Consider the following 24,205-nt stretch of genomic DNA (forward strand, 5'->3'; position numbering starts at 1 on the left):
TCATCTCAGCATTACAGCAGTGGCTTAATGTGCATTATTTGCTTCTTGGTTGACATAGATGGGAAGATCAGTAACATCAAAAAGTCAACCTCATAATCACTGATTTTTTCACATTGTGTCAATTGCAGTAAATCACAGAGATATAGATACGTGTATTTGTCATGTTGAAGGTGATTAAAAGATTTTGAATCTGTAATCACTACAATGAAATAGATTGTCATCAATAAAGAAACTCTAGAGCAAGGGAGTTATATTGATCTGAGCATAGGAATTTGCAAACTCTCTTTCTCAGTATCTTGCCCTTCCAGAACTGTAAAAGATATAGTAGCGCATTTTGTGGAAGAAGGTTCATATTTTAGTTCAGAGCACTTTTTTCATTTTTAGCTTCCAGGTCCTAATGTGGACCTTCTCAGTGAATGGCTACACTGTCATTCATGTTATCCAAAAGTTTATCTGTATCTCCCTACTAAGCTCAGCTTCGGTGCATTTGACCACACATCCTATCCTGGAACAATCATTTGGAGGAGAGAGGGAGCTATAGAGACTGTCTATTTTCATTCAGAATTATCCACTGGCTGCAATTGGTTTCACACTAATTCTATAAAGCAGTATAGAATTGTGAGTAAAAATGCATACTAAACAACTTAATGCAATAAAAATGAAGCAAGAACAGTGTACTTTAAGTTTTCTCTTTTCAGCAGTTACACAGAGCTATGTATCAAGAACATGTGTCCGTGTGGGCCTCCATTAATAAAAAAACTTGCATTATTGCAGGTCAGAGGGGCCATCGCTATTTATATTGGGGCCTAAGCCGATATTCTGTGTGCCAAGTCTGTGCACCTTCCCACTGTCCTGCCTCTGTTCTCACCACTCTCTTCTTTATGCTTGGGTGGTCATATTTTGAAATTTCCTCAGGACCAGTTTATCATGCAGTCACGTTTCTCATCACATCTGAAGGATGTTGTGCTTCGCATGGTAATGAGGCCCTCTTTGTTTCAGCTGCTGCACTGCTCTCAGTAACTCCCATCAGTTCCTGCAGTCTGAGGGCTAGTGCTGTGATGTTAGTGTGTGGAGGGTCTCTTAGGGAAAACAGCTTGCTTATTACTTGGTTGGGTTTTCGAAAACAGATTTAAATCAGTTTCAGGTTTTAAGCTGTTATGTTTACTCTGGATTTTTAATGCATGAAAACAATTTATGAGCATCAGTTGCAAGCCTTGGGTGGTTATGTTTGTCCAGATTACTGTGCCCATGTATACAACTTACTGTGTATTTTCAAAAGAGGCTGAACCAAGTTACCGACACTCACTTGAGCATGTTCTAAAGAAAGAAATGACACTCCTAGATGGCATTAATTTATTTACGAATGTATTAACTGTGATAGTGTATTTCTCACCAGAACTGCTGAAGAATATTATTTTCTGTCTTCTCTCAAAATGATTATTATTTGGTTTCAAATTGCTTTAAATTGCATCCAAAAAACATGTTTCCTCCACAGAGATATAGTCTGTCAATTTTACAAAACATGTGCCCTTGCCTTATCTCAGCTAATTAAGCATCTAGTCCTGCAATTCTTATCTAGACCCTAGGAAATTATGAGAATTTAATACAGTAAAAGGATGACAGTATCGAGTTTGTTTTCCCACTAGCTGATTATACCACGATTCCAACAAAATGTATGTCTCCTGAATGTGGACAGAAATACTGGCTATTACCAAAGGTAATGATTTCACTGAAAAACTCCGTGAGATCTTATGAATCACACTTGTAAACTCATATAACATAGAAACCAGAATAGACCAAATAGACTAGAGAGGGAATCAGGCCCCTTCATTTCATAGTGAGGAGACTTTAGCCCAGAGAGCATGGGTGATTCACCAAAGACACACAGCTAGGTAAATGAAACTTGATTTAAAAAATGGACCCTAACTGCCAGAATAAATAGAGAGGGATGGTCCCTGCGATATATTTTGAAGCTGTCAAAGGTTGCCTTGACAAAATGGAGAACGTCTGACAGGTCAACATTTACCAAGTGTTCTTAATGTAGGAATACCATGTTCCCCTGAAAGGAATCATCAAATGTAGAGTATTATAAAATGACTTTCTCTTGGCATTGTTAATCGGTATAATCAATACATTTTATCTCAATTTACAGTCTTACACTTCTGGGAGGTGTGCAAAACCTGGAATACCTGCTTTTCCAGCCTCTTCAATTCATAGGTGAAGAACTTGACAGAGATCTAAAGAGGGGGGAGTATAACCAGGATATTCTGACCTCAGCTGCTGGGCTCTTTATTATAGTTCATCCCTCTTCTTTCACAGTGAACCGCCCGTTTAAAAACTGGCCCATTATGAGATTTATTTATTGTCCGACTTAGCACTCTGAAAACAGAGAGCTGTAAGAATAAGTCCATTGATATTTTGAATTGCCCAAACAGTGGTACTGGTTTTCAAATGGTTACCTTGGCCATGCTGGTCAGAATGGCAATTATTAAAAAGTCAAGAAACAACAGATGCTGGTCAGGTTGTGGAGAAATTAGAACGCTTTAATACTGTTTAATATTGTTGTTGGGAATGTGTATTTTTTCAACCATTATAGAAGACAGTGTGGTGATTCCTCAAAGATCTAGAACAAGAAATGCCATTTGACCCAGCAATTCCATTACTGAGTATATACCCAAATGAATATAAATCATTCTGTTACAAAGATACATGCACACGTATGTTCATTGCAGCACTATTCACAATAGCAAAGACATAGAACCAACCCAAATGCTCATCAACGATAGACTGGATAAAGAAAATGTGGTACATATACACCATGGAACACTATGTAGCCCTAAAAAGAAACGAGATAATGTCCTTCGCAGGGACTTGGATGGAGCTGGAAGCCATTGTCCTCTGCAAAGTAACACAGGAACAGAAAACCAAACACCGCATGTTATTACTTATAAATGGGAGCTGAACAATGGGCACACATGGACACAGGGAGGGGAACAACACTCACTGGGGACTGTTGGGAGTGGGGTGGGGTGAGGGAGACCACCATTAGGAAAAATAGTTAATGCATGCTGAGCTTAATACTTAGGTGATGGGTTGATAGGTGCAAAAAATCACCATGGCCCGTATTTACCTATGTAACAAACCTGCACATCCTGAACATGGACCCCAGAACTTAAAATAAAAGTTAAAATTAAAAAAAAGATTGAAGGAGCATTTCAAACGAGACCAAATTGCAAGGTCTGTGCACTTTGAAAGCTTTGGATGATAATACTGGAAAGAGCAGGTTTCTCTCATTAGAGCTAAATGGAACCAATCAACCAGTAGTAAGTCCATTAGACAGAACTTGTGAGAAATGCAGCTTTTGAAAAATTAAGCTTTAAAATTCCCATAAGGAGGACCCATTTTACCATTAAATTGTCAATTGCAGGTCAATATATACTTATTCTATGTACACTCTCACATGGACTTTCACATATGCAGAGAGAAACACTAAAGTTGCTATATTAGTCTGTTCTCATGCTGCTAATAAAGACATATCCAAAACTGGGTAGTTTATAAAGGAAAGAGATTTAATTGACTGACAGCTCCACATGGCTGGAGAGGCCTCACAATCATGGTGGAAGGTGAATGAGGAACAAAGTCACATCTAACATGGCGGCAGGCAAGAGCATGTACAGGGGAACTCCCCTTTATAAAACCATCAGATCTCATGAGACTTATTCACTGTCATGGGAACAGCACAGAAAAGACCTGCCCCCCCATGATTCAATTACCTCCTACCAGGTCCCTCCCATGACATGTGGGAATTATGGGAGCTACAATTCAAGAAGATATGTGGGTGAGCACACAACCAAACCATATCAGTTGCAATTTCAGAAATCCATAGCAGGTCAATTAATTGTTTTAAAACTTTCTCTCTTGAATTACTTGTCTTTATTCAACAGCCTCAAGATAATCTTAGCTCCTCATTTGATTTAATTTGTTATGCAAAAAATGGCACCAAGTCCTCTTATGGCTGTTTTAATCAGTTGCTTGTTGAAATTTTATAAAATAGCCAATTGAGCTCCACATTGTATTTTTTGTATGATTAATTTGAAGTGATTGTATTGGCCATAGTAGTTATGAATGCAAGGAAATAATAATCTTATCTCATTTATGTTACTGAGCTGGGTATATATAACTTTATGCTCATCAGAGCAATGGACAAATTGGACTCATTGAACTGCAACTTACATTTTCATGTTCATTCCATTGTATTACATTGGCACATCAAAGGAATTTTGCAAAATAAAAATAATGAAACAACTTATATTTTGGTAGTGGCTACTAGATTTATATATACAGATAAATATAAACTCCTATTTGATAATATAGTTAGGAACCAGTTTTTTTGTACAGTGATTGAGAACATGGGTTTGAAGTCTTACGGACGTGATTTTTTTTCTTGGCTTTATCACGTATTAACTGTGGAACCTTGGGAAAATTACTGAGCCTCTATGAACCTCGCTTTCATCATCTACACCATGGTGATAATAATGCCTTTAGCTTAGAGTTGTCATGTAGAATAAGCAAGATAAAGGATAGGCCTGGTATACCTAAATGCTCAAAAAGCATGTCCTATAAAAATAACCATTTATATCCAAAAATTAGCCGGGCATGGTGGCACGTGCCTGTAATCCCAGCTATTCGGGAGGCTGAGGCAGGAGAATTGCTTGAACTCAGGAGGCGGAGATTGCAGTGAGCCGAGAGCTGCCACTGCACTCCAGCCTGGGCGATAAGAACAAGACTCCATCTCCAAAAAATAAAAATAAGATATAACCATTCTTACAACTGTTTTAACACAAAAGTGATAACAAAGGACCTTGCTGACACAGTTATTTTCATTTTTATACCTTACCTTTAACTCAGTGTACTATTAATCATTCTGTTGGGAAAATAATTATGTAAAATGGCAGTGCTAAGAGGGTCTTTATATAGAATTCTGTGTGCCCTGGAGGCATTTGTGATAATGTCTAGGACGGACTAAGCCTGAAGGTTACTGTTAGGCTATGATTTGGCTGATGTCATATACCACAATGCCTAATTAGGGAGCCCCACTGAAAGTGATCGTTTTCTCTTTGGTGTGGCCCTTCCATTTAAGGGTTGAATGTTATGGTTACATTAATGAAACTAGACAAAAAAAAAAAGAAGACGGGAAATTTCCTACACTTTCTGAAACACAGCTCATAGACACCCTTAGAAAGGAAGCCTGGATCCTTTACAAGAGTGGGGCATTTGCAGCTGCTCTAATGTATATCTCCCCAGAAATTAACAAGTACTGTTATTTTCTGCACTTAAATAATAACTTACAAAATAGGTTTATTCATTCAACTTTCTCTTATCAATACTTCCAAATTGCTAGCATTATATTTTCTCATCTTCTTGTTTTGAACATGACTGTGACCTCCTACACACTAGCTAACCTCACTTTTACAGCCAAAGATTCTAAGGAGGTGCTGCAGCCCTTTGCCTAACACAACATACCAGGCACTAGGCAAAGCTGTGTTCTGACTTCCTGATGGTCCAGTCTTTAGCAGCGTGGGTGGGGGAGGGCAGGGCCTACACTGCTGGGTAACTGGAGAGCAAGTGCATCAAAAGGGTGCCCACAGACGTTGCCTCCCTTTTATGTAACTTCTATTCTTGCTTTCACACTGCTTTTTCAGACAGCTTTTTGTCACAGCTTTAACAATTACCTCATCATCACAGTATTTAGAATTTTTTGACGAGATACTGTGTTTGAATACTGTTTTCAGAAGTAAGGTGGGGCACAACTCTTCTCCTCTCCTCCACCCCTGCTGCTTCCCAACAGAATACAGAAGAGGCTTTGTAGGACTTCCAATAGAAGAAGCTCGATTAGAGCTCCTTGAGTTGCTGAATTAAATTGCAATCAATTCAATGGAACCAAATGGAATCATGAAGTAATGAATCCCCTGTCATGAGAATCATGTCAGCGGTACTTGTATGATATGATGACAGGACTTGGCTTGATCAGATGGTTTAAGGTTAATCCCGTACCTTCCATTCACATGGTTATGTGACCTTGGGCAAGTCATTTCACCTCTGTGCACTGCATTTGTCCTCATCTTTAAAATCGGGCAGAAGGTAGCAGGCTGGAGTATATAATCCCCATGGCCTTTTCTCTGTCAGGAGCCTGTATAGGCGATGAGTGTATCCACTCATTACTGGACAGGCAACTCACAAGTATTCCATTGAGAATGAACAAGCAGCATTAGCTTTGCATGTGAATGATGGCACATTTATTATCAGATTTATTTCATGTATTACTTGTCCTTCCCCTCCCTGTCTTCCAACAGATATAGTAGATCTCAGTCAGTTTTAATGCTTTCGGCCTCTGCTGCACCTGTAGTAACTGTCTGCCAGAGGCAGCCCTTTTTCAAAGTCCCTATCTTACTATAAGTAACCAGAATTTCTAAAGATGGAAAGGTTGCCCCTGTCAACTCTGTTTCACTGTTTCTCCATTTCTTGAAAGGAGCAATGAAAGGGAGAGGGTATCCCATGTTGAATAAGTAAGTGTCTGCCTTCATTCCAGCCTTGTCATGACTCCAGTAAGCTCATTTCATCACAAATTTATGACTCCTAAAATCAATATTGACTGTGAATGTTGGGGGGGAGGACAATTTTGAGGGCACATCTGAAGTACCAGTGAACCCATAGGAATTCCCTTCAGTTAGGTGAAAAATGATCAAGAAACAAAAGCTAAAGGAGGAGTCAAGGACTACAGCATCAAGGTGCTGAACTCAGTGTTAAACCTGAGTCCTTAGTGCTTACCAACTTTGAAGTCCTAGATGGAGGAAAGACTTGGTCTGTTTGTGGTAACAGCAGGTGCTTTCCAAGGTACAGACTGTCTGAGTCATTATTGTACAGGCAAGATTCTCTCAAGATGATCTTTTTCACTTTCAAGTTTTCAACGTGCCATTTTGTAGGTTCCTTTTTAGACTCTCAGTATTTTGCTTTTGATGTTGTTGGTCAGCTTGGAATTTGTGATAACATTAATAACCGTATAACAGGGATAAATAATCTTTCATCTTGCAGAGGTGGGGGTGGCGGGTTCATGGCAACTTATCAAATTGTCTCCTGGATTGCTATGGCTTTAGTGAGAACTACGTGGATAAATCTATGTTAAACAACAGCAGCATAAAATAGTGGAAGACACACTGGATTGTTTAGCCAAAAACCCAGGGGCTAGTCTCCACCACCTCTGACTAGCCATAAAACTTCAGACAAATCATGCAACCTTTTGAAGTCTCGCTTCTTTTTCATCTTAAAAAATGAAAGTAATTTTATCTTATTTACCTACTTCAGAAGATTGTTGTAAGCAACAAATGATACCACGAGGGGGATAATAGATGTAGAGGATGTGAAAGGATTTTGTAACCTGGCAAGGACTCTAAATTTCCAATGAATTATTTCTATTAGCAATGGTCTTAGTAGCAGTAATAGTAGAAGATATTCTTAATGTCATCCTCATATATAAATTCCCTCATTCCCCTTTGTTTTCATATGTCACCAGGACGCTGTTCTTAAAGTTTTGAATCAAGGGGTAAATATCTTTACTTTCAGGATTTAGGAGATCTCTCTCATGGAGTTAGATTATCATTTATAAAGAACTGAAACTGAGGATCTTAAAAATGCTAATTGTAAAGCTTATCATTACAGAGTAGATGTCAGATGCTGCCCTGAAACTTTATAGCATCCTGATAAGGTGTCATGCTTTCCTTTTCAGCATAGATTGCAAAATGAAGGGTAAAACATTTAGAAATTAATAAAGCATATTTATAAAAAATATACCTGGCCATGAGCAGTGGCTCATGCCTGTAATCCCAGCACTTTGGGAGGCTGAGGCTGGCTGATCACGAGGTCAGGAGATCAAGACCATCCTGGCTAACATGGTGAAATCCTGACTCTATTAATAATATAAAAAAATTAGCCAGGTGTGGTGGCATGCACCTGTAGTCCCAGCACTCGGGAGGCTGAGGCAGGAGAACCGCTTGAACCCGGGAGGTGAGGGTTGCAGTGAGCCAAGATCGCGCCATTACACTCCAACCTGGGTGACAGAGTGAGACTCTGTCTCAAAAACAAACAAACAAATATATATGTGTGTGTGTGTATACATATATATGTGTATACACACACACACATACACACATATATATACACCTAAGTGTCAGACTAGATAATTTCAAGATTAGTGTGATCATAATAAATTTTTGTTTACCAAATACTCTGTGCCTAGAGCTTCTCAGATAACCAATTAAAAGCACACTAAGTATTACTAATTGCATTATTTAAATAGGCATATTATTTTAGGTTTAGAAGGTCCCTCTTCATGATAATGCATTTTCATGAAGAAAGATCTTAAAACTGATTCTAAGGATCTTCAAATAACACGTCATAGTGTAGTATATGTTGGTGAGTTTATTTATCTTGAGTTGGGAGCTTTTACAGATTCCAGCTATATGTCTTCACCACAAATCTTGTTTTTTTGTGCTCATGGCATGAGTGAGAATAAATGGAAGTTGTGGAGTCTGTGAAGGCCACTGGAGGGAGATTTCCCAGTCTCCTAATATATCAGTGCCTCTTCCTGTCTGTTTCTGATGGGGTCCTACAGCACGTCAACATCCTTAGGTAAAGAAAAGCTTCCTAAGAGTGAGCAGCAGTCACTGAAAGTAAATTAATGAAACCCTGCATCTGCTGATCTATTTGACAAGAAGGAATTCAGGCTGCCAACATTTAGAAACCACTAGAAGTAATCTCCATTGGAAACCAGGCTTCGACTTTCTGCCCTGGGCTGCCCAAAGTATTGCAGTAGAAAATGCGAAAGTAAGTTGAACTTTGAATTATAATTTCAATGACTGTCTAGCGAAATGGATTCATGCTCTGGCACTGCACCTTTGAGGCTGTGGGTTCGTTCACATAAGATAAAATCTGTCTGGCCTGACAGTTGAAAAGGTCGCAAGAACACTTGATGTCTGATGGTCTCAGTGTATAGCCAAATCTTGATTAAAATAGAAGACTTAGAAACAATTATGTTTTTTTTTTTCCAAAATAATCTTTTCAAACAGAGCCATTTCTACATGTTTTGGCTTTAAGTTTATTGACTTAGCCAAGTATAGATTGTATTTTCACTACCATTTAGCAATAACCTCATACTTAACATGAAGCTCTTACATAGTGGAGATACTTTGGCCTTGGGGCCAACACGTTATTTTTGAAAATGACATCTAATTGTCATTGTAGTATCTTTGATATTAAAAATTGAACTATCTACATTTTAATGCTTCCACTTTAACTCTAGAGCACGTTGCCTGTCATCTGTTTTCATTATGAAAATACTTGCAGGAATGGCTTAGCATTTTTACTTCTGTAGATCATGCAGGCTCTGTACCTGTGAAATGTGTAGGTTTTAATTTTAGATTAGAGACATCTACTAACTAGAGATTAACACAAGTTGAATCTTTCTAATTAATCTACTTTTGGGCCACAGATTGATAGACTTAACAGACACGAGTCACCTTAAAGACTGGATTCTAAGCCAACCCGCTTGTTTTACATCTGGGAAAACTGTGACCTGCCCAAAGTCATACAGTTTGTCACTGAACCAATAGAGTTTCTTCAAGACAGTCAGTTCAAGTATATTAAACAGTATCTCATGAAGTACTAAAGGAGTCCTAAGAGCGGGGACAAAGTGTTACATATAGATGTCCACCATACTCAGAGAAACTCTATTCAGATTAATCTACCACATTTTCTGTTCTCAGCCAATTACATTTGACTATGCCAAAAATAAGGTACTTTCAGGAAACTACTTTCTGTCTTTTCCAAATGCTAAAGTCACTCTCTATCTGAATTTTTTCTCTTATTCAAAGTTAAGGTCCTGTCTTACTCCCTTGCTTGACGACCCAGATCCATGGACAGTTTTTGCTTTTGTAACTTTCTGTTGAAGTTATTGTCAGAGTCATGCATCTGGCTTTTTAAAATAGGCTCACCACATAAACTGGCATTTCCAGGATAGCCGTGATTTCAATTCATTCTCCCCATAAATTGGTATTCTAGAAATTCCCATATTTGGCCATGTAAATCATGTAATGCAAGCTGCCTTTGGTACCCACTGAAAGAAAACTTTTTTCTGCCAATGTGCCTCATTTAGGGATCAATAAAAGATATCTGCTAACATGCACTGTAATTCCTTACTTTAGATATGCAAGTCTTGTCTACTCATCTATAGTATATGCTCCCTGTCTTAGTGTGTCTTGTGCTTCTATAACAGAATACCTGAGACTGGGTAATTTATAATGAACAGAAATGTATTGGCTCACAGTTTTAGAAATTGAGAAGTCCAATGTCAAGATGTCAGCATCTGCCACAGGCCTTCTGTCTGCATTATAACATGGTGGAAGGCATCACATGGAAGCATTTGGAGGTTGGGGAGAGACAGAGCGAGAGAGAGAGAAGCAGAAACAAAAGAGTGTCAAACTTGTCACTTTATCAGGAACCTATTCCCATGATAATGACATTAATTTATTCATGAGGGAAGAGCCCCCATAGCCTAATCAACCCTAAGGGCCCCACCTCTGAATACTGTTACAATGGCAATTAAAATTCAACACGAGGTTTTGAAAGGACAAACATCCAAGCCATTGCACTCCCTGTGGACAGCCATTGTTTATCATGTGCTGCCTTTCACATCACGCTCAGCTCAGTGTACTGTGCATACTGAGGGTGCAATGCATATTTGTCATTTGGGATTATTTCTTTTACATGAACAGATTTTCCAAACCCCAAATGTAGACGTACTGCAACACACTGATTCTGATCAAGAGTAGGTCTGGTTAGTTCATTAAGAGTTTATTTTATCAGTAATGTGGTGTGCTTGTACCTGAAATTATAAATGCCTGCCAGGTCTCTGTATCCTGCATACTTCCACAACTCAGAAATAATCAATACTTTGTTTTCTTGTGGATGCAAGACAAGTTAGGATCACTGGTGCTGGGTATATGCTGTCCACGTTAATTGGCATAGACCTTTAGGCTTCATAAACCATGGTACACCATGTATCACTCCTTCTTTGTTCTTCAGCATAAAATTCAATGGGCTTGAGACGCTCCACAGAGCTGGCCCACACTTAATGTCACAGACCCTTTATGACACACACTATGTCTATTTCAGGGGTTTTTGCAGAGTGATTTTCTGGAAAAGTGCCATGCCCTTCCATGAGCCAAGAATTTCAGAATGTCCCACAAATGGTGGACAGACGGGACTTTGGGGCCTCTCTCCAACTAACAGAAGATACTAAGTAAGGTCCAGGGGAAGTTTAAGAAACAAACTTCCTGTGTTTGTTCTATTGATTTTCCTACCAACAAGAAGTGTAACAAATTGTGATGTTTCCAAACGAAAAGCATCAGGAATAAGCTCCCATTTTATTGAGTGGTTTCCTGGACACACATGCAGATGCATTTTGGAAGAGGCTGGGTATAGCTAGAGACAGGTAACAAAGCCAGGTCACTTAACAAAGCAGGAAAGATAAGGGCCACGGTTGCAAATCATTATTTATAATCAAACGCAATGGTAATTTTGCCAACACTCCCTTCTCAAATATAAGACCATCATCATGGTAATCAAACTATTACTCTGACAGTTTACTTACCAGGAGACCAATCTGAGATTGATGACCTGAAAATGGAGGTTGTCTTTCAATTCATTTGAAATGCAAACCAAGTAGACAACCTATACCTACTGTGGCATATTTTTAAAGCAAAATCAGGCACCTACATTGACCTCCTATTTACATTTCTTTGAGAAGAAAAGAAAATCACATAAAAGCTATCAAGAAACACATTTCACAGCAGGCAAATTAATTGGTTTTACAGTATTTGAATGGAGGGTTTGTCAAATAAAACATGCCGTGACAGTTAATAGTGTCATTTAGAGCCAGAAAATTATTGGCTTATTTGTTATTGGATAAAAGGAAGGCAAACATTTTGTATTAGAAAGTTTTAATGTGTTTAAAATCCTCATTAGGGATTAATGGACATGCTTGCTTAGCACAGCGCCTCATTAATTTGAGGCTAAACAGTTACTTCTGTGTTTCAATCTCAGTGTTGTTTCTTAACTTTTTTTTATTTCTCTTTAATTAGATCTTGCATTTGAGTTTGCTCTCTATACCATTGGAGATGTAGATTTAATTAATGAGATTTATAAATCTAATGAAAGTGAGTTATTCTTAGCTATCGTTTCATTTTAGTGAGCAGTTAAACCACATGTAAGTAGGCGCAGATCTAAGAGATTTCAGAAGTACAGAAAAAATGTGAACTTCCCTGAATATATTTAGCTGTGTCACTTGGCATTAATAGATAAAAGTGTTTTAATTAGAGTCATAAATAATAGGGGAGCTGGCGAGGATTCAGTTCCCATGCACATGGCTTGTTCTTTAGGATCATCACTGTCAAAGAAGAGCAATTGTAACTCTGTTTCTGTGGAATTTCAGTGTCATCCACTGGCAATTAAGACAATCCTAAGTGCAGAGTATAGAGAGTCAATAAGGTGCCAAGTTCGTTAGAGGTTAGTATGAAAGTGGAGCCACTTTCTATCAAGTGTATTCTGTTGTCACTTTTACTGAGGGCAGCTGTGGGTACAATTTATAAAGTCTATTCCATTTACATTGCCTTAAGGGGAATTTAGTTAAAGGAAAAACTGATAACTGAGTTTTTGGTTTTCAAACAGACGGTTAAATCATTAGCTATTTATCTGTAAGAAGACCATTGTAGTCTCTTTAGGGTGAGGGATTGTGAATGTCAAGGTAATACCTTTTTTTCTAAAAGATTTTCAAAAAATAAGAGCCAAGGGTACATATTTAAAAGATTTTTTTGTAAACGGGGTTATGGAACTTAGTTTAAGACCCTATAATATACCTGTGGCAATGCCTTCAGAAATAACCATAAAAAGCTGAACTCCCACTTTTTTTTCCCATGAGGAAGTCCTTGTATCTTAGACACTGTAAATGAGTTGAAGAACTTGTCAATCCAAGACATACAAAAGATAATCATATTTTAAAATACTACATGATAGCAATCATATATTAAATGTGTAAAATGCTTGCTTGAATACAAAATATTTCAATGATTAAAAATAGCTCTTCTTTAAACAATTCAGAAACTCCTTCTAACGTTCTAAAGGAATGATTTCTCTCAGGAGGATGTGAGTTAATAGAGTTCTCTTTGCTCCCAAAGAGACAGAGTAGCATTCAGTTAGGCCCAGAGGAGATCCTCAAGCCTTGGGGCTTATATTCGGCCCTGGGTTTAATTTCATCTGGCCTTCTGGATTCTGTTACAGGAGTCACTACTGTGGAGTCCTGGTCATTAGTCCTACTCCTGTGCTTTCTACTTATTGCGGTCAGAATGAAACCTCTTCTAGATTAGAACAGTTGGAGAACTGTGAACTGTGGTTAATTAATCAGTGTTGGAAAAAGCAGAAGCTAATGATGAGGAGCAGTGTCACCTTCATCCAAATCGTCAGAGCTACTTGGCCTCCAACTCCTTTCTTTCTCACCACCTCCCTATCCCTTCTATTATTCTTCCCTAGCAAGTCTATGATCCATGTTTCTATTTTCCAAGACAACTATTCCAACCCTTCCTTCTTCTTCCAATTTCCAATAAACACACCCCACTCTTAGCTGATGATCTTGCCACATACTTCATAAAGAAAAATAAGATACAACCAGACAAGTACCATCTCATCTTCTTATCTTTAATTTCTCCAACCCAGCTGCTTATGTACCTAGGCACTCTGCCTTCCATCCTGTTACAATGGAAGAAGCGTACAGAAGTGTCCATGTTCCTATTTCAGGCCAACCTCTTCAGTTGTGTCTTGATCCACTCACTCCTTCTCAAGGACTTTGCTTTTACAATCATCCACTTTCGCTTTTGCCACACTTTTCCCCTCTTCACTGAGTTCTATGCATCAAGTATACAAATATGTCTTAATATCATCCCTCTTATAAATATAAAACCAAACCAAAACCTTGACTCCACATCACCACTTCCTATTATTCCATTTCTCTACCCCCTTTCACAGTAGGAATTGTTTATTCACTCTCTCCACTTCTGCCCCTTCCACTCTCTCCTCAACACACAATCAGGTTTACATCCACACCAAGCTGCTGAAACAGCTATGACCAAGGATACAAATGACCTAGATGTTGCTAAAGCCTATTCTGCAGCCTCAACCTTATTAATGACCACTTTTTCCTGGAAGCACTTTTTCTTCTAGGCTATTGGGACCCCATGCTTGCTTCCATATACACTTTAAGAATTCATTTTTGGCTTTGGAATACATGACGTGTGATAGATAATATACCATGCTATGTGCAGTGTGGCCTACTGGCAAAGGGACTACTGCATATAGCAAAATACATAAAATAGGAAAGAATAAAGCAGAATGTTAATAAAATTGTAGAATCCAAAAGATGTGTGAAAGATCCCGTAACCTGGTGACCAGCCCAAAGTGAAGGTGTTTTTTGTTATTCTGTGGCAACATAGGAAATGTAAGATAATGATGTGTGTGTGTGTGCCAGCATGTTTGATGTTAGCATAAATTTAACTGTTCTGTATTTTGAACAAACTGGCCTGTATTCAGAGATTATGCCTTATTAACCTTTTGGAAGTTGTAATGTTCTTTTACAAAATAATAGTGCCAGTGGTTAATTTTGTTTTATAATGCTCTTATTGATAAAATAAAAAGTAATCTTATATGTATCCCTCATTATTTGTGTACTATTATGTGAAATACAAAACACTGGGTACTTGTAATATATTCCCATGCCTTCGCTGTATAGGCTGCTTAGGCTGCAGGCTGGTGAGTGAAGAAGCGGATTGTCCCAAATTACACAGCTAATTAGTGGTAGAGCTTGGAAACATAACTACTGCTTCCTGTCAGGTTTTTTCACTACTTTATAAGATTTGTTACCTGAAAGTGAGATCGCCGCTTTGCAATTGTTTACTTTCTCTGTATTATGAGATTATAGTATTAAGAGCATACTACAACTTTAAAAACTCTAACATTTACTCTTTAATTGACAGAATTCAAAGGTGAACTTGCCTCCTGATATATCTTTTTAATATATTTAGATAATGTATTAGTTCACTCCATTTTGTACATCTCTAGTTTTACAGTCTTCTCTTTTATTATGAGAGATTATTATGGGCCTGCACACAGACAGTCATTACCATTAACGGGAGTACACTAAGCAGGGGTTAAGTGGAATCTAGATTTTGATCCTAAATGGTCTTTGGTTGCAGTACTAGGACTTTGGGACAGAAGTGAGTATCCTGCAGGCCCTGAGGAGTTGGCTGCTTACCTGGGAATTTCAAAAGGAAAGGACTAGGGCCGGAAGATCCGTGGATTGTAGGGCAAGCACCAAAAGAAGAAAGAAGGTCAGGAAGAGCATAGGCAAGAGAGGGCAAGCAAGTGGGTTCAGAATCATGGAGACTGGAAAAGAGAAGTAGGAGACAGCTCGAGTCTGATCCCAGAATGATGGAATCATAGCAAGAAGCCTAGAGACTCTAAGTTGGAGATCTGTCCCTGTGGAACTGGGCTGGAAGACCCTACTCAGCCGAGGTATGAGTCTGGGTAGCTGCAGCAGCAGTAACCAGAATGGCCTCACTGACTAGCCCAGGGGACTTGAGACAGAGCATCCTTGAGGGAATGTGAGGCAGGCAGCAAGGTGCTTCCAGATAGGTTCTTGATTTCTAACAGTAATATTTCTAGATGTTTACCTTGTTTTCCTCTAAGACTGTAATATACCCTCATTCCCCCATCTCCTTTTATAGCTCACTCTTCTATAGAAACTAGTTATTAGAGCAAATAAATGAACAGTGAGCTAATGGCTATTCAGAGCCAACTGAGTTAAGTACTCTTCACTTGAAATTCCATCTGCCATTAGGTACTCTCAGCTGATGATGGGCCTTTCTGCATATGCATTCCACCGTTGCCCATACCTAATGTAATCACTGAAGAGGTGTCCTCATAATGAAGCATGTCACCCACCCCTCCTCCACCCTTCTCATCCTCACTCTCCCTTATCTCTGTTGTCATATCCACTCAAGTCCCATCTCCAACCTCCTTTTTCACCTTTAATGAGAGCCAGCAGATGGAGAAGCAGCCTGAGACACTTTACGCACTGGGACCCTGAATAGGATTTAGTAATTAGCAACATTCATAAGATGTCGTGGGAGCCGGTTTACAAGGCGACCAAACTATCTCCTCAGTGGTTCCAAGGCTCAGAGTGCTGACACCTTTCTAAAGACTTTTGAGAGAACTTAGCATACAAAGTGCTGATGGAGACTTAACATGCACCCCCTACTAGGCTAAGGTACTTTTACATACCTCACTTCATCTCAACCTCACAAAAATCCTAGACGTGGATTTTTTAAACTTTCTCTTACACAGGTAGGGATACAGAGGCTCAAAGAAGTTCAAGTGGCTTGCCCAGGGTCGTAAAGCAAGTTGAACTTCAGAGCTAGGATTGAAATCCAGTTCTATGGAGCCTCAAAGACCAGGCTCTTTCCACTGCCCCCTTGGAGCCCCTAGAAAATACAGTAAATTATCTCTTTCTCAAAGAAATAACAGTTCATGGTTACCTTTTGGTTTTATGTTCATGTATGATTCCAAACAAAGGGTCATTTCCTGTATTTGGCTTAAAAAGACATATGTTAAATTATTTTGATCTTCATGCCCTATATTTTGTTCTTTTTGTACTTTGTTGGTGCATATTAGCTTGTTTTACATGAAGTATTTTGACCAGGAGACTTACTTAAAAATTGGCCAGAAGCAGTATTTTAAAGCAAACACCAGCTCTTTGGATGCCCAGGATTTTTGCTGTATTAAAATGAAATTGGAAGATGAGCTGGTTAGCTGGACCATGTAACTGTTGTGAAATCGTTTTTGTTTTGATTAAAGTTATATTACCCGAGGACTTCTGTCTACAGCTTATGCAATATTAACTGTTCCCGTTTAATCATAGACTCATGAATACAAACTAGAATAGGGACGGTTAAGGTGAGGCAGGAAGCAAGGGACAGACAGATCCTAATGTGAACTGAGTTTGTAGTTTTCCAAATTCATTTTGGAAAACTGGGACTTCCTGGATAGAGACATCGGGGATTTCATAATGCATGCAAATAGGAACTTCAGAGGCTGCTGTCCTGTGGTTTTACAAATTACCAACGATGGGAATTACAAACTTTAAAAAGATCGAAAACTCATTTGGTAGTACAATATCATAACCTGGGTTTTTATTTTATTAGTCATTCTGTGTCAGGGGACTTCTGTGTACCACAAATCAATCATGGGGATAAATGGGGAAGTTTGTTAATGAAAGTACAAATGGAATTAGTTTGGAAGTCGCCATCAGTGTCTGTTGTGGATATTGGTTAACTGGGCCCAGTTATTTAATTTGCAATTAAATTTTCGGTTTTTAAGTTTTACTTTGAGAAAGTGTTTGTCTAGGTGGAATATACCTAGACTAGTGGATTATGATTGCCAGGTATTGTGGGACCACCCTCAGGATGATTTTATGGGAAAAAAAAATGACCTCTCTTCTCTCACAATCCCTTAGTAATAATATACTCAGAGGTATGCATTGAGCTCCTCTGGATTAACCATGTGATGATCATTATTCTATTAATGTTTTACATTAATCTCCATGTTTTCTATTAGTGATGGCTGCTGCTGATGTCTCTCAATGCCACAATCAGGGTGTTTTTGATATCTTGTATTACCCTAATCGCTAAGAAGTATGCTCCGATTAAACCATCCTATGCAATTCATTTATTGTTGCTGCAGTTAATTGAATATTTGATGATTTAAAGGAACTCTGATTATTTCATAAGATATGTATTTATCACCAGGCAGATAATTTGTACGTGATCTCTGTGGCTACATGGAGTGGCAGCCTGCACTGTTAGATGCAGAGAGGGTAGGCACTTGTGAGGGTTCTCGGTAAACTCACCACCTGCCCGACGTGCACCTCCCTTCCCTGGCCCTCAGAGGACCACATCCGTGCCCAGCACAAGAGGGTCGTCTGGGGCCAGGAGTGAGAGCACAGCCTCCCTTGTGTGTCGTGCAGCTTGCTTTCTGCTCCAGGAGGAGGGGGCGGAGAGGGGGAATGAGAAAGGACGCTGCAGCTCTGAGTGGCTAACTTGGCGCTTTGTGGACTATCTGAATACTCAAGAGTGGATTTAAAGAGAGGAGAAGGTGCCTCCGGAATTAAGCAGCAGCTTGGCAACTCAACGGGCAGCAGTTCTAATCCCAGTGCCACCACTAGTTCTCTTCCTCAGTCTCTGTCTTTCACACCTGTCCGAGTAACTCCTCCAGAATTACTGCAAAGACGTGTGGGTGTCTGTGAGAGAGAAAGAGAAAGAGAGTGCAAGAGAATAGAATTTGGGGCTGAGCCCCAGCCTTAGCTCAGCTTTCTTCCAGTGTGCAGAGTGACCCTGGTGCATCTCCGCAGGGGACTCAGTGACTGAAGTGGCCTCAGGTGGCCCCATCACTTCTCAGCCATGTCGAATCCTTGGCCTCTCACTCCCATATGGAGCGAGGACTACAGTGGGGACCTCAACGGCTGGGAGCTTCTGTCTGACATGGCAGTGTCGGTGAATCCGGTAGGTACCCTTTCCCTGGCACTTAAATCAGACCTACTATTTGGTCTTGTCTGTTTCCCTGTAAATGTTGTTTCCTCAATTTGCGTGGAGTCTTGAAGGCAGAAATGGTGTTGTCTTCAGTGTCTTTAAATCCTCCCTCTTGGCACCATCCTGAGCACAGTGTGAGCTCAATCAGGATTTGTTGTCTAAAGAAATAAATGGGAGAGCTGATGAATAGGCGGACAGGCGAATGAATGCGATCCTATTACCCTTGTCATGACTACCTTACAATGTATGTCCCAGTGGGTTTCTAATTGTTTGTTTTCCTATCCCATCTAGACATTTAACTCTGAGAGAAAGAACCCGAGATTCAGAGTGATTTGTATTACCAACTCTCCATGTTTTGCACTGTGCTAGGCACGTAGGAAATATTTGCTGGTTAATTAAAAAACAGTTGCAGGAAGGAAAAGCACTTGCGGTTCAAATGTGGTTGTCTTACGGAGAAAACAGCTGTGGGCCTGGGCTAGATGAATTTGTGGAACTAGTGACTTTGTGAGAATGTTGGATTTCAGTGTTTTCTAAAGAAAAATATCTAAACACTGAGTGTGAATGCATATTTATTTGACTGCTCTTGCGTTTAGAGTTCTTCTCTGTCTGTCCTGAGTGCTGCCGACTCCAATAGTCAGTCATTATTAAATGTGATGCAAAGCTCCAGAGTCCACAACTTTTTCTCTTTTGACAGCATTTCCTCCCATAAAGAAGTGGATATTTATATTTCGAAGAGGGGAGATGATATTTTCAGTTGGCAAGAGTGAGTCAAATCTTAGTTTGAAAAGATGAGAAGACAGGACTTAAGAAAAGTAAGGAGAACAACAGGACAAGGGGTAATAACTTAATTCATTGTATTGGGCTTTGCGGATTACAAAGTACAGTCACATCACTTATTTCACAGGATGCTCACAGGAGCCCTGTGAGATTTAAAAAGGATTGGTATTACTATTATTCTTTCCTTTTCTTTTACATTTGGAAAAACTGGAACTCAGAAAGGTACAGTTATTAAGTCCTATTCCCAAGTGGTAGGGCCAGGACTCCCTCCCAACCCTTTTGACTCATCAGCAGGTGCTCTTGCTGTGTCTGCATATCACTCATATATTTTCACTTTGATTTAAAAATTAACGCTGATGTGTTTGTGTGGGAAAAGGGGAACAAAGACCTTTTCATGAGACTGGGCCATACATTTTTGGCCTAGGCTGCACACTCTAATACAATGCAACAATGATATTGAAGATTTAAGCCTTTCTTATAATCCTTTGACCTTTGTATTTGGGGAATGTATTTGTTAGAAGTTCAAGAACTCTCTTGGAAAATACAGTTGCTGGAGCACTGAGCAATGGAATGAGATTGTCTTTGCAGTTGAGAATTGCCAGTTTAACTGTATAATCATATAAACATGTTAGACCAGCATCTTCCAGTGTATATTCTGCAAACATTCATTTTGTGAAATAGCAGTAGTTATTAACTGGAAAATAAAACAAACAAATAAAAAAACAACTAAAACTAAAAACCCAAGACTTAAGGGCCAGGGAAGTTGGGAATGTACTTTATTAAAAATTTTAGACAGGTGTCTCACACCTTTTTATTTGCATCATGGATCTCCAAAGAGGGATACAATATGGGTTACAACATTTCCCATACTTCTTTGGACACAAAACCTTTTATTTTGCATAACTGCTGTCCATGGGATGGTCACCTTTTTAGTACTTCCCCACAGCTTATAGTTGTACATTAACTATGTGATTCTTCATATTCACCTTCCTATTGAGCCTGTAAACTCCATGAGTGAGGAAATTGTGTCTCCTTTTTCTTCCCGTTGTAACTCTGCCTAGCACCAAGTAGCACAGTCCTTGACTCTCCAAAATTATTTGTTGAATGAATGAATGAATTGTGCTACACCAAATCACCAGTGGTTCTCTATCTGAAGCCTGTATTTTAGATTCTTTACAAGGTATGCCCAGCCAACTTAAGTATTTTCTTCTGCTGTTTCTTCTACCTAGTATTAGAGTATTATTGTTATTGGGAGGATGGCTGTATAAATTTGTCATCCAAACTGGAGGACATTTTTGAGAGAGAAAGGGAATAGAATACTATCAATAATTACACAGATAACAAGTGTAACCTGGGGTTGTACTGGGCCATCTAGAATTGATAGCCCTTCATTATTGGTGACTGTCTCAGTCTCTCTCTCCTATTTGGGATTTTAGGCCTCTTGGAGTGGGGACTTTTACATGTAGAAGGTCTTCAGTAAATACTGGTTGTAATGAATGCGTGTACAGAAGTGACTATAATGCTGTTTGAAGATTTGCTGTATTGTTTAACTTGTAGTTTTGTCAGGTGAGGAAATCTAGTGCCATATTCTATTCTTCATTTCCCCAAGTATAGTTGAGTCCATACTTCAGTCTGTTGGGGAGTTAATAATTGTCCTTGCAAGAGGCCTGGGCAATGTAGATATAATGGCAGTGCTCTCTTAACAGGACTGGGCTTTCATCTTTCAAGGCAGTGAATGAGAGACCCACTGTTCTTACCAGAGCAGGCAGGAAGCAAATGTGATCAGACTGCAATCCTGGAGAGGGTGAAGGTGTGAAGGGGAAATAGGAATGTTTGGGGGATGCCTAAAACCTGCACAGATGACGTGGTGAGCAGCAGACATTTTTCTAGATGGTTGCCTGACTCTCAAGTTCCTGATGGTGCACTGTCTTGCAACTGGTATCTTATTTTGTTATCTCACTCCTTGCTTTCACTGATTATGAAGCACCTGCAGGAAAGAGCTGTGGGCTTGACATGGAGTAAACCCTCAGTACCTTTCTGCTAGTGACTTGAATCTTGATTCATTTGGAAGGTGTCACACTGGGAAAAATGGATCATGGGATTCACTGAGTATACTTCTGAGACTTCTTGTAACTGCCAAGGCAAGCATGCAATTTACACAGGCCGTTATCCTTAGTGTTTTGTAAGCACCTAGTTGGACTCCCAAGTTCAAAAAGAACTCAATTTAATCACAAAGTGTTTTATATAGGCCTCATATTTTTAATGAATAATATACAAAAGTATGTCAGAGGGTCAAAGATGCCTTAAAGATCATGAGATCAAGCTCTCTTTGGATAGATGAGCAAAGAGAAGCCCCCGGGGGACAGGGGAGGGGTCAGTGCCTGAAAGCAAATCAGTGACAGAACAAGGAGTCACTTTCTTTCTGCACCATGCACTGCGATCTTACCACTTCATTAAAGTAAAACAAAATTAGTCATTTGCAGAGATATTCTTTTGTATTTAATAGGAAAAAATTGATAGCTAGATTTTCTTGCTTTACAGTTTGTCCTACAGAGTAAACTATTGTACAAGAAGAATAAATAGATTGTACCTAATGTTTTCTATTTATTTTGTTTCAGGTAAGTCTTCCCAGTGATCCAAGCTGTGTTGAAGAAATCTTGCGGGTGAGTTTAAACCTTTATGTTTGTGCCTTTTAATAATGAAGCAATCTATCTGCTTAAGCTGTTTAAAGTAATTACTGTTCTGTTTCAAGGAGTTTCATGATGGGGAATCCTGACATTCTACTTCAAGACCCTTCTGCTTATTCCAGTGGCCTCATTTCTTACCTGTCTTCTTTCCATTTTGTAATCAAGCTAGTTTTCTAATATCACTAAGCTTCTGCCCTATCCATTCCTACATCCTTCTCAGACACTCACCACCTTCTTTAGGAAACTTTCCCTGTTCAAGCACCATACCCTAAACCTTTGCCTTTTACCTTTCTGGGACCTCAACTCAGTCTCACTGCTGCCGCCCACTACGTGAAACATGGTTATCAACATTGATTGTGGCCTATAATGAGAGGAAGAGATGCGGGAGTGGGAGAGGAGGAGGAGATGAGAGACTTGAAAATGATGGCATGTTGTGGGAAGTGTTACTTATGGAAGTGAGTGTATGTGTGTGAATGCCTTGGGGGCAGAACAAAGTTGAAAGAGTGGCTATAACCTCTCCTGAAGTAAACAATTAAACCAGAAGAAGAAACCAAATTTAAGTGAGAAAAACATATCTGTCTACTGTCTCTGGCCATTGACATCATAAGGCAGTATGGAATCTCAAGAATAGGAGTCATGGTAATGAGCTCCTGTACTGGCTCTACCATTTGTCACTTCTATGACCTTGGACAGATTACTTTATCTCTCTGAATTTCCTTTCCTTGTCTGTAAGAGAGGACAATAATACCTGCCCTAACTCCCTTTTAGGCTACCAAGTGGTGTATAAATCCTTGTTATTTTAATAAATGATGACCAGTGTAGTCATGTAAAAACCATGAAGGCTTTCTATCTGGGAAAGAAAATAATCTGTGTGCCAGTGAAAATTCTGCATCCCCTTTCCTCAGTTACCAAAGTCACTCCAACTCCCTCTTGATCCCCCTCTCCCAGTAAATGCCTTCTCAGCAGCCCAGTGTTTGAAGCAAGCCCTGAGAAAATGCAGCCAAAGAAATAGTCAAGAGCCAAAAGCTGTTTACCATTGAATTGGCTTGCCACCCAGAGTATACCTGATGTGCACATTCGTGCACCTGTTTCAGCCCACGAATATTGTTCTTGACTATTAAAGAGATGAGTCAGTCATATCACTTTGATCAGTGATAAGACTATATAGATTAGGGCAGGGGTTTCCAATCCCAAGGCAATGGACTGGTACCATGTGTTCCTCATGAGAATGTAATGCCTTGATGATCTCAGGTGAAACAGTTTTATCCAAAACCATCTCCCCACCCCTACTCCCACTCCCTACCCCCTCATCTATGGAAAAATTGTCTTTCATGAAACCAGTGCCTGGTGCTAAAAAGGTTGGGGACTGCTGGATTAGGGCTATGCTGACTACTTTGGTAAGACAAGAACCCAGCAACCCCTCAGTCATCTGTCTCAGTCATCTATCTCAGGGGCCCGACGTTTTGGGTGGAGACGAGGCAGCTGTTATGAGTGCCACAAAAGGAATGCACACTGGGAACTCAGCTGCTTGCTCCTTTCCCATTGGGAAAATACATTCAATCCTTGCTCACTTGTCAACAGCCTTCCTTAACAGAAGGTAGTAACACTGAAAGAAATGTCTTACTCTGCTCTACATAGTAACCTTGTTATTCCTTTCTTCTCCGAGTCACAAGCATAAATAAACTCAGTGGCCTTTTTCTTAACTCCCAAAGGAATGCCACACATACCTAAAAATCTCTACCTAATTTGTCACAGTTGAAATCACCTACTTAAAAGCAACCCGGCCCTGGTGCCTAGGTAGTTATGTGACTAAATGCAGGAAGGAGGGTGAACACCTGGCAGAGGCTGGCGACACCAGTCTCCTAAAGGAGCCACTTAGAGAAACAACAGAATTTCACTTACACATGGAAAGAAAAGAAGCAGGTTTCCTTAATAGGCTCACAAAAGATAACATGCTTTGAGAAAGTAACAAAAGTCCTTCTGTTATTCTTGAAAGAG

General features: G+C 39.5%; 1 protein-coding gene across 5 annotated transcripts in view; it reads left to right on the plus strand.

Moving 5' to 3' along the window:
- AFF2 (AF4/FMR2 family, member 2) overlaps positions 1 to 24,205 on the plus strand; it is a 513,696-nt gene that overhangs the window by 290,894 nt on the left and 198,597 nt on the right. For all 5 annotated transcript variants that reach the window (XM_011930289.1, XM_011930287.1, XM_011930290.1 and 2 more), the window contains one exon: positions 22,139 to 22,183. In XM_011930289.1, coding sequence (XP_011785679.1) covers positions 22,139 to 22,183 — 45 coding nt within the window. The remainder of the gene's footprint in view (positions 1 to 22,138; positions 22,184 to 24,205) is intronic.

This window comes from Colobus angolensis, unplaced genomic scaffold (genome assembly GCF_000951035.1).
Source record: "Colobus angolensis palliatus isolate OR3802 unplaced genomic scaffold, Cang.pa_1.0 Scaffold85, whole genome shotgun sequence".
In the NCBI taxonomy this organism is placed as follows: domain Eukaryota; kingdom Metazoa; phylum Chordata; class Mammalia; order Primates; family Cercopithecidae; genus Colobus; species Colobus angolensis.